The sequence below is a fragment of the Amia ocellicauda genome, chromosome 11, assembly GCF_036373705.1.
Source record: "Amia ocellicauda isolate fAmiCal2 chromosome 11, fAmiCal2.hap1, whole genome shotgun sequence".
In the NCBI taxonomy this organism is placed as follows: domain Eukaryota; kingdom Metazoa; phylum Chordata; class Actinopteri; order Amiiformes; family Amiidae; genus Amia; species Amia ocellicauda.
The window spans coordinates 23741312-23751931 of record NC_089860.1 but is presented as its reverse complement, the minus strand read 5'-3'; the positions used below and the strand labels follow the sequence as shown (position 1 = coordinate 23751931).

The 10620-nt window shown below is 39.2% G+C and overlaps 1 protein-coding gene across 1 annotated transcript; it reads right to left on the bottom strand.

The window, feature by feature from the left end:
- Positions 1-4142: 4142 nt before the first annotated feature.
- On the bottom strand, positions 4143-7604 carry nkx2.5 (NK2 homeobox 5). The gene is made up of 2 exons (XM_066717035.1): positions 7107-7604; positions 4143-6123 (listed from the first exon to the last, which is right to left on the bottom strand). Exons 1-2 carry the CDS (start codon positions 7441-7443, stop codon positions 5516-5518), a joined length of 945 nt encoding a protein of 314 aa, XP_066573132.1. The 5' UTR covers positions 7444-7604; the 3' UTR covers positions 4143-5515.
- Positions 7605-10620: the final 3016 nt, after the last annotated feature.

The window sequence follows — 10620 nt, the reverse complement described above, 5'->3', positions numbered from 1 at the left end:
CTTGTCTTCATCTGATGTGAATTTCCTGCGAGGCCATGGAAAATCAGTATATTTACATAATATTGTCATAAAAAAAAATACTATATAAAGTATGTAATACTCATTGGCTTTTGGTGTATTTGGGATGTTTTTTTGTTTTTTTTTGTGTTTCGTAATCAGCATGGCAAATTAACAGTAGTAGTAATAATAATAATAATAATAATAATGAGTAACAATCAAGAACCTATAGCTCCTGAGGACCGAAAAAGCAGATGCGTTCAAACCACACAATGCACAATTTGAATAAGAAGTGCAGGGGGTGGAAAATAACTGGGCCCGATTGCCTGGGCTGCGTATTCTGCCTGTGGGATGGAGACACGTGTGCGAGTGAAGAAACGCAGCTCTGCTGGTGGGCTGAGAGAGCAGGTGTCGCAGCAGTGGGCCTGTGCGTCGCTTTTCTCTCCCGCTGCCTGAACGCTGCAGATGTCGCCGTTAACAGGGCCTGGCAGCTTGTGCTTCGGCACTCCGCTCAGAGGCAGGGGAAGCTGGTTGTGGGTCAGAAAGGGCTTTGGCACTAATCACATCACTGGTGATACAGCAGCATGCGTCCCTGTCTTTCCTCAGATAAGACCCGGAAAGACAGATTATTCAGACCCTCTTGTTTTTCTTTTCTGCTGTGCTTTGCAGACTGGAGGCCTTATTTTTAGAACCGTATCTGACATGTTCCTCTCAACACCCAGGCCATGGTCTCTGTTTCATTGGTGTGACCTTTCTGAATGTGTCGTGGCTTGTTCCTTCTATTTTTGTTAGGGTCTTTTTGTGCATTATTCTTTTTATCCTACCTAATGTAATTGTAGCTATAATGTAATGTTTTTTTAAAGTATCCTTGTAGTTTAGTCAGAAGAAACTAGATGCCCCTTAGCCAAGCGAGGGAAGCGGACGTTTCTTGCAGAATAGTTGCACAAAATATGTTTAAAACTGAACAATTCGTAGATCTTATTGCAAAAGTAATTTTTTAAGCATCTCTTAAAATGGTGGGTGTGCTCCCCCACAATCTTTGTGCCAGTGGTATAAACATCAGCCTCATGCATCCCACAGTGATTTATACCAGACATCGAAGGGGTTTTGAGTGTGCTCCGTTTTGTGCTCTTTTTTTTAATTTGAGTGTGTGTGTGTGTGTGCATATATATATATATATATATATATATATATGCAATACAACTGCAGAATATATGTGTCTGTGCTGCTTGCTTTGTTATGGCAGAGTGCATTAGTCAGGCCTATTTAGAAAGGTGGTAGATTTTGGGCACCAGATTAAAAACATATGGTCTGTACTTCAGCCCCATAAATTGAAGCGCAAACACGCAGGTGCTCATGTGGCCGGTGGCAGAGAGTCCAGGTGGGATTATGCCTGTGATAGAGGATTAACACTCAGTGGATTGCTATTAACATTAAGCACTGTGCTGTTGGCTCTGTGCAGCCCATCCCTCGCCCCCGTCTGCGAGCTGCATTCTGGTGTTCTGTGAGGGTTGGACAGCAAGACACGGCTGCTCTTTTCCGTTTTGTTTTTCTCTTTTCCCCTCTTCTCCCTGTGCACCTTCGCTGTGTCGCTTGATTGGCATCCTCTGAGTGACGTCCTTGCAGACCAGCACACAATTCCCAGGTTGCCAGCGCTGGCCCCTGGGGAGAGAGTTTTCTGTGCCCAGTGATTAATGACTTGCTGAGCACTGCTGGCTGCAATATATACAGCGCCCCCCCTCCACATTCACGGCCATGCTTGAAGTTATTGAAGTGAATTCACAGCTCTTGATAATGAAGGGCAGTCACATCAACTGCCTGCAGCTTTGCTCAAGAAATCCAAGAGGTCAAACTAGCTTCTCGTTAATTACCTGCCCCCCCTTCACCAGCACATGCTCACACACACACACATCCTGCTGGAAACCTAACCTGCACATCTGGGGCAGCTCAGCTCCTGTCCTTTGGTCGCCTCTGTGAGTGTCAAGTGCACGATGAGGAAGGAAAGCCATTAAAATACAGAATTAATGCTTCTCTTTCTCTCTCCCTCCCCTTGAGCTTTTGCATGTGAACAGATGGCCATAGCTAAACATGTTCCTTTTTAAATGTCTGAGAACGGGGGATACAGGGAGGGTGGTGCTGCATAGGAATACATCTGGAAATAGAAGTACATGAAAGTAGTGTGAAGCGAGTTACATCACATGATGGTTTTGTCAGTGGATGGGGCCCCAATGTCCCTTGTGGGACTCCCTTGAAGCAAAGAGCATACAATACCTGTTAGTGCTGATGGCTATTAATTATGATTGTTAGTAGTGTTAAATGTCACTGCAGCAGAATATTTCTTTACAAATCATTATTAACAGGAAGGTTGATTGGCATAAAGTTTACATGAACTTGATCCAATGATCTGCTGGAATAATGATTTAAATTGTATAACAGCTATGCAATATGAAGGCAATCTAGGCCATTCATGTACGTTTTCATTAATGTATGGTATGGGGGCTTTGTTGTCCAACGGAGGAAATAATGCATGTGAAAGATTCTTCCCTCTGATTAAATGCCAGGGCTAAATGCAGGGACAGTGTAGTGTGACTCAGACTTGAGAGACTCCGACTCTGACAGCTCGTATACAAGCACCGGGGCTGCATGGCCGATGGATGCGGATTGTTAGCTTTACTTTACAGCCTCCTACGCGCTGCTCGCAGTATGAAGGAAGGGTTTTAATCGCCACTTTTACAGTTTAACGTGACGGGAAACATGTGATGCATCTAAACCTGACATTGTTTAAAAATAGGCTACAAGCAATATCTGCTGCAATGTCAGCTTGTATTTTCGTTTCTTTTCCCCTCGCAAATTAAATGTAATTAAACGACGTAATTAATTAATTAATTAAAGGAATTGTGTTTAAAAAAATATATATATTCTGCCTATGTTAGTGGAGTCTTACCATTGTATGAGATAATGCGAGTTGGAGTAAGTTGTTTACTGGATTTTACAATAACTTCACATTTCATGTTCTGTTCTATAAAGCTCTAGAGAACCTGCTAAACTCTTAGATCTGATGTATCAAATTTAACATGTTCTGCGTTTGTTCAAGGACAACACAACTTTGTAACAAATGACAACACAATAATGTGCCTTTCAATGCAATGTGTTTTTCCCACTCAGACTTGTGGTAAAAATACGCATTATAGTGTTGTGCAATTTTTAACACAGTTTTGTTGTCCTTGAAGAAACACAGAATGTGTTCAATTTAACACATTAGTTCTAGGAGTGTAGTTTTCTGTGATTCTATTTTTTATAAAGCAACAAAAATGCCTTATGTAGTGTTATTTTTGATTTGGATTTAGTGTGAAACGCAGTGGTTTACTTGAAACGTTTTTGATTACCCCTCAATTACTGCGTACAGTTTGTGACACAATACTGGTATTACCCAAACGCATGTTGATCTTAACGCAACATTTTGGTTGTTACGGTTTAACATTTTCTGCAATTTTAACCGACCTATTTGTATGTATTAATTATTTTTTTACCTTTATTATATGGTCGTTTTAGATAATTATTTGTCGGGTTTTATTTTTTTAAATGCGCCATAACATTTAATAGCCTATACTCTTGGAACGTGTGTTAAATTTAAGTTATGCATATAGCGTTTTCTTAAAATTCACCAAATTTCAACACACTGTGTTTTTCCCACAAAAACTTGTGTTCAGAAACATTAATTTGTTGTGCTCTGGTGAATTTTAACACCACGTTGTATTGTCCGTGAGCAAACACAGAATGTGTTTAACATATTAGTTATAAGAGTGTAGATTAATAAATTTACTTATGTAAAATGTAAAAGCATATTAAGTTATTACTACTATACTATTTAATCTGCAACAACCATTCATATTAACTTGATCCTCAACATAATTATGCTTTCTTCATCAAAAATATTTTTTCGGGCGCTCTGCCAATATATAAAATGTATTTTTAACACAACTATATATATATATATATATATATATATCCAAAATTTTCTGTAATAAAATAACAGTAGGCCTAATCCCTAATTTGTAGCAGAAAATCAAGAAAATATGCCACGGAGGCCTGAGCGTGTATTTGCAAGTCTGCTTTGAAAAAAAAGACAATCGAAAACAGGAAAATAAATAATACAACCAGCTTTATTTACTAAGTATTTAATTGTGATTACTTGGTATTAATTGCTGTTTTATCAATGACACGCATAACCCTGGCAGGACGTTCTCGACTTGCGACTATGTTCATATTCGTATAAATAATAATATAATCATATAATAATACTAATAAAACAGTACACCAGGTCATAAACATATTACGATATATTTAATTTGAAAGCAATTCGTCGTAAAGTAACACTCCAGATAGTTAACACTGTGGCCTGGACCAAATACAAAAATCATACCCCACATTTCCAAATTGTGTATCGCATTTTATTTTATTGTCGCATGACACTTTCTCATATACTATACATATAGAGCCTATATAATAGGACTAAGAAAAACGCGTGCAATTTGCCATTCAGGGATTAAAGGTTTGATTAAACTGATGAGAGATTATTTTTTTCTTGATTTGTAATACACATGTTCATTTGAAGTAACTGCTGTCATCCCCTTTAACTCTGTAATAATAACAATATAGTAACAATAGATTATTATTGTACGGTATCACAAGGAACAAAGACCATATATTATATAGGTGTGAATGCTCCTCATTTTCTAAATATTGGCCAATTAAAACGGAAAGTGTATTAAACTTTCCAAGTACTGATGGAAGTTAACCAAAGCATATCTGATGCTTCGTGTAAGAATATCGTGTACAGTTCGAGGTTTGTTTTTCATCTTTATTTAATTGGATCTGAAGGTGGATAATGATGAAAACTCAAATATACTGAAAGGCAAAGAGATATTAATGAACACTGCGAGGTGTGGAAACGCTTAGACGTTTGTAAAGATATGTCTGGCTAAAATATATCTGGCTACTTTTACAGCTTTACAAATTGACAGGATCTGTCAGTTTATTTGTGTTTAATACTCTGTATTTTCAATACGGCAATGGGTAACCTTAGTACGCCTATACGGTTGTGTGTTGAACGTACGTTGCATGGGACAAAGCAGTCAGCCAGACTGATAAATAGTAATTATTATAATAATAATGATGATGGATAGTCAGTATTAAAAACAATCAGTTGTGATTCTGGAATCGGATATTCTCTTTGTCCTCGGGTGTCTCTTGAACACATAACTTGCATTAGATACAACTCGGCAATACATTGTTGTTTTTGAAAAAAATAAAACAAAAAAGTGACTTCAATGTCATTGATAATTGTATTGATAATACTGATTTACGTGCAGTCTTTTTCTTTATACATTCAAGTTCAACAAATATCCTTTGTGTTGAGCACACGCTATGGAGTCCCAAAGGCTATGTTCTGTCTTATATATATATATATATATATATATATATAACAACAACAACAACCATAGATCTACAATGAAATTCACCAGGCCCTGATGCCATGCAGTGAAGAAACTGCGTTACTGGACTGAAAGGGCGTCTGGGAATTATTCAGGTCCCCAACGCTGAAGTTCACGTAGTTGCTGTTGGCCGTGGGGGACTGGATGCCCTGCAGAGCCGCACTGGGGTAGTTGCAGGCATAGTTTGTGCTGCAGCCCGGGCTGGGGTAGTTGGAGAAGGCCGGGTAGGTGTTGTAGGTGTAGTGGTTAATACCGACATTGTAGGAGCCGCCGTAGGCCGGAGTCTCCCCTAGACAGGGCTTGCCGTCCCGCACCAGCACGGGCACGGCGATGCGCCTCGGCGGGGCGATGCCCACCATCTCCAGGGTCTGGTCCTGCCGCTGTCTCTTGCACTTGTAGCGCCGGTTCTGGAACCAGATCTTGACCTGCGTGGAGGTGAGCTTGAGCGCCCCGGCCAGGTGGTCCCGCTCCGGCGCCGACAGGTACTTCTGCTGCTTGAAGCGCCGCTCCAGCTCGTACACCTGCGCCTGCGAGAACAGGACGCGCGGCTTTCTGCGCTTGCGCTGCCTCGGGCGCTCCGAGTCCGCCGCCTGCGCGTCGTCATCCGGGTCCTTCCGGGAGGGGTACCCCTCTGGAACCCATCAACACATCATCATCATTAATATTAATATTATTATAGTAGTAGTGGCATGCATTTATTATTATTATTATTGTTATTATTATTATTATTATTATTATTTGTAGTAGTAGTAGGAGCAGCATTGGTATTATTAATTGCGTGATTGTTTTTAAATAGTTTGAGAGGAAATCGTATGCATGTATTAATGAACTAAAATGTTACTTTAACGATTTATTCATACACAGGATCAAACATTTTGCACAAATATTTACTATAATAATATGCATAATACAGGGAAATGCCTATTCCTTTTGGAAATGATGTCCCCATATGTGCAGTCCCCAATTTAATATTATGGCTATAATCGAGTAGATTGTTTTACAAACATTACATTTAAAAAAAAAACTGTAATCACTGTAATATGAAGTTTTTCGTTTCTTTCGTCATTGAATTTCAAACTGTTTCAGTAGAATTTCAAATAACAACAAGTTTGCTGTTTTAGCTAAATTGAATTTGTAATGATTGATGCCTTGTAATTCACTATTTTTGGATTTCTGGATAAGGGCGTCTGCCAAGAAATACAAAATAATAATAAAAGATGTCACGCATTTAAAAACTTTTAACAATCGATACATTCAAATAAAATACACACACTATATTATTTAACATAATGACAGGTTTGACAGAAATCAAGGCCTCGCTTTCGTGGGAAATGAAGTTCTGCGAAGCGTCTGGTTTCGTTCACGATTATGTTCGTTCTAACTAAACGCGTTTATACATTTAACCGGTTACACTTAATGTATGTAACCTACAATGTAATCTTATAGAGCAATGCAAAATTGAAAATATACAATATTTAAATATGCACTGATCTATGACAGGCGTGTAGGCCAATGGTTTACAAAATAATATCTTACGAACAGTGACATGTAATATTATTATTATTAGTAGTAGAAGTAATAGTATACTTAAAAACTAATACCGAAATGCGTTACCTTTCTTTTGGTTCTCCTCAAAAGACCCGTCTGACTTCCCTTCTTTGATGATGTCCATTTCCAGGACATTTTTCCCATAAAAGGTAGCGGTGAAGTTAAGAGCGGGGTTTCTACTGGCCTTGGGCTGCGGGACATCTTCACTGAACAGAGAGGCTGCCGGCGGCATCTCGCCATAGGGCTCCTGCTTAAACCTCGCCAACATGCAGGACGAGGCGGAGGAGAGCGCCGTGTCCAGCCGGGAGGAGATCTCCAGTGAGGCCATCTCGTCTTGGTTTTGCTCCAGGTTCAAGATATCCTTCACAGAAAAGGGGGTAGAAGTCGGAGGGCTGGGAAACATGGCCAAGAAGCACTTAATCAATTCACTCCGCAACAAATTGATGAACCTGTTGCGACAATCACCCCCCTCCCCAGACAAGGACAGATCCACTACTATTCTTGGACGGTAAGGAGGCTCTTAGGGAAAGTGTTCATCTTGTCCTCCGAGCTGTGGGGGCTGTGATAGTGTGGCCACGGGCAGGAGAAGGAGGCGAAGGAGGGGTTTGGGTGACCAAAAAAAGTGCTGAGTAGCTTGCCATTGGTTTAGGGGCAGCCAGTGACGTCAGACATGTAGAATTACAGGTGACCTTAAAAGTATATTGCGTTAACATTGACACGTGACGTAAAGGACCGTTTGCATAACACACACACATACTGCATCTCAATGTATTATTACTGAACACACGCCTTGTAAATACCCATCACTTAATATACTGTATTTTCCAAATACAAAACCCAAATGTAAGGTTTTCATAATTTCGTTTTGCTTAATCACGATCCGTTCAAAATGTGAGTGCAATTGTCTTTACCAACCAAAAAGGTACAACCTTGTGACTATATTATTTGTTGTTCCCTGAAATGTCTATGAAAGTATAAGCCACTTTCATATAATGATGTTATTTTTGGTCTGATTTTAATATCCTGTCATGCTGATGTGTTGCTATGCATGCCAAGGCATAAATATGTGTGCCAATTACGTTGTTTGTTTGTTTATTTATATAAACAAATTATAAATCTCACTTTTTCTACATTTCTACATTTTGTGCATTTCGCATATTGTACTTGGAAGTATATTTAGAAATGGTAACTGAAGAAGCACAAAACAAGCAAAAACACGAAAATTAAACAAAACTAAGACTCAATCATTGTAAAGCAAACGTCATTTGGATTTGTTTGCAGTTACGGAGAAGCTGAAGAAACAAAAAACAAAACAAAAACGCGTTTGAAATCAGTTCGGACGTGTCAAATTAAAATCCGATGACAGTCCGGGACGTTTGTCTTCCCTAAAGTCATTGCAGCGGTTCACTATTTGGTGTTGGGAGTCGCATTGCACTACAGATAAATAATTGTTTTCGGGAAATGCAACCCTAGAAGAATTTTTTTTTTGCGTGGGTGGGGTGGTGTGGGGGGTCTGGGGGTTTGTTTACGCCCTGGGGAAACGAAGCAGACAGTGGCCGGAGAGGAAGAAATCTGTACAAGGAGACACCCGGTTGGGGGGTTTTGGGAACCCGAAACCAGTGGCTCCCCACCCAACTGTCCTCCACTGAAAGACGCCGGAGCCGCACTTTAATTGTCAGGACGTGATAACAGACAGCCGACCGACATCCATACGGGGAACCCGGGAGTAAGTATTCACGGTTTCATTAAATGTGCAATTGACAGACTAGTACGAGAAATGATGTCTGCCTATACCTACCTACTTATTTTGTTAATCTATTACTATTTAAATGAAGTTATAGCCAAGTTAATGTCAGTGAATTATGAAGATCGATTGGATTTTAATGGCTAACAAAGCAGGCACCTAATTAGCCAAAGCTAATTTGATAATTAGCTAGATTATATTGAGCAGATTGTGGTATACCAATAGATTTCCTGTTTATTGACAGAATAAAAAAAAACAGATTAAACAAATTAATATGAAATATAAATATTAAGCAACATCCATTTGTTTATGATTCGCTTTCAAAGGTAATGCTTCTTTCATTCTGGACAGATTTAAAATTGGTAGATGAAAATGTTATAGGCTACTTAATGACTCTGATGTGTTTATTTGCAATTCAGTTTATATTGTTGAGGAACTCGCTCTTGGTTTTAACCTTCAGCCTGCACAGGTAGTCTACACCTCCAGCTGTATCTGTGTTTTGTCTTCAGCAATGAACCCTTTCCTCTCATCTGTCACCGTGGGACCCTCCACAGGAATCTGTGGTGCTCTTCTTCTGGGATTATTGTTGTGATTTGTCAGCCGGGTGATGTCATTGGTGCAGAGGTTTGCAGATCGAGGTGACTCTGGTACTCTGGTGGACTGGTTACTGTTGTGTTTCTATTGGTTGATCTTCTCACAAAACTGTCCTTCTCTGACCAACTTGTTTGTTTTTGTCATATTTTGTGTGTGTGTAGCCTATGACTGCCCATACACTTGTTAAAGGCAGAGGTCACACATTTCATTAGTCTCTTTTTGTTGCTCCCCCACCGTCCTTTTTTCACAGAACTGGACAGTGGATGCAACATCTGTCAGACAGAAATTATTTCGATTAAAATGTCATTTAAGACGCATGTGTTCGGCCTCGAATGTGGCTAGATTGGTTCTCAGAGGGGGGGGGGGTTATGGATATTTAATTAGTGAAATCGCCTGTTGAACTGGGCAGAGGTTGGCGCTGTGTAACATATACACTGAGAGGTGAGCTTAACTAGCATTAAAGATGTCATTAATGCTTGTGGAGACAGTTACTGGAGACAGACAGTATTATCATTAGTTTTATCTTTAACAATGCATCACGTTTAGTAGTGTTGCAGAGGAACAAATGGCACTTGTGTCTCTGTCTCGGAGTTGCTGTTTACAGTTTTCACAGACTATGTGCCAGTCGTAGGCCCGGCATTGACTTGTCTGATAAATGGACGTTAGCACTTTTTGGAGCTACTGAATCAACACAGGGGTTCCAGTGGAGCAATAATGGGTGAAAAAGTGTAAACAAGCAGTAGAACCCATGGAAACTGGCTTTTGTCAAGATGACTGATGCAACGACTACTTTTCCCTCTCTCTCTTTTCTCTTCACTCGACGTCTGTAGACTTTATACAGATCCATCTGTCAACCGGCCCGGCCTGTTGTAAATGCACCTTTATTTATTTGTATTATTAATCATATTAATATTCTTATTAATGATAAATTACACTTTACAAGGCTTTTTCTAGGTTTAATTTCTCATCATATTTGTGTTTCAAAAGCCAACAAATACGCGTTTCAATGTTTGAATACATTAGACGGTAAGGATAACAATATTCGAATTTGTAATTAATTAATTAGAATCTGTAATTTACTTAAATAAACGTTATTTTAATATTAATGTTATTATTTAAAACAACAGTAATACAAGTAATACAATTATGCCGAATTAATTTAAATATATCTTAAAATTAACATAAAACGGCAGGGAAATCATTAGTCTTTGTTTTTCTTTCTTTTTTTTCAAGATAATAGAA

Bases quoted from the DNA above. Each gene is read 5' to 3' on its own strand.
- nkx2.5 (XM_066717035.1), bottom strand. From the start codon at position 7,443: ATGTTTCCCAGCCCTCCGACTTCTACCCCCTTTTCTGTGAAGGATATC. The intron at 6,124-7,106 runs GTAACGCATTTC...GATGGGTTCCAG, and splicing joins TGAGGAGAACCAAAAGAAAG to AGGGGTACCCCTCCCGGAAG.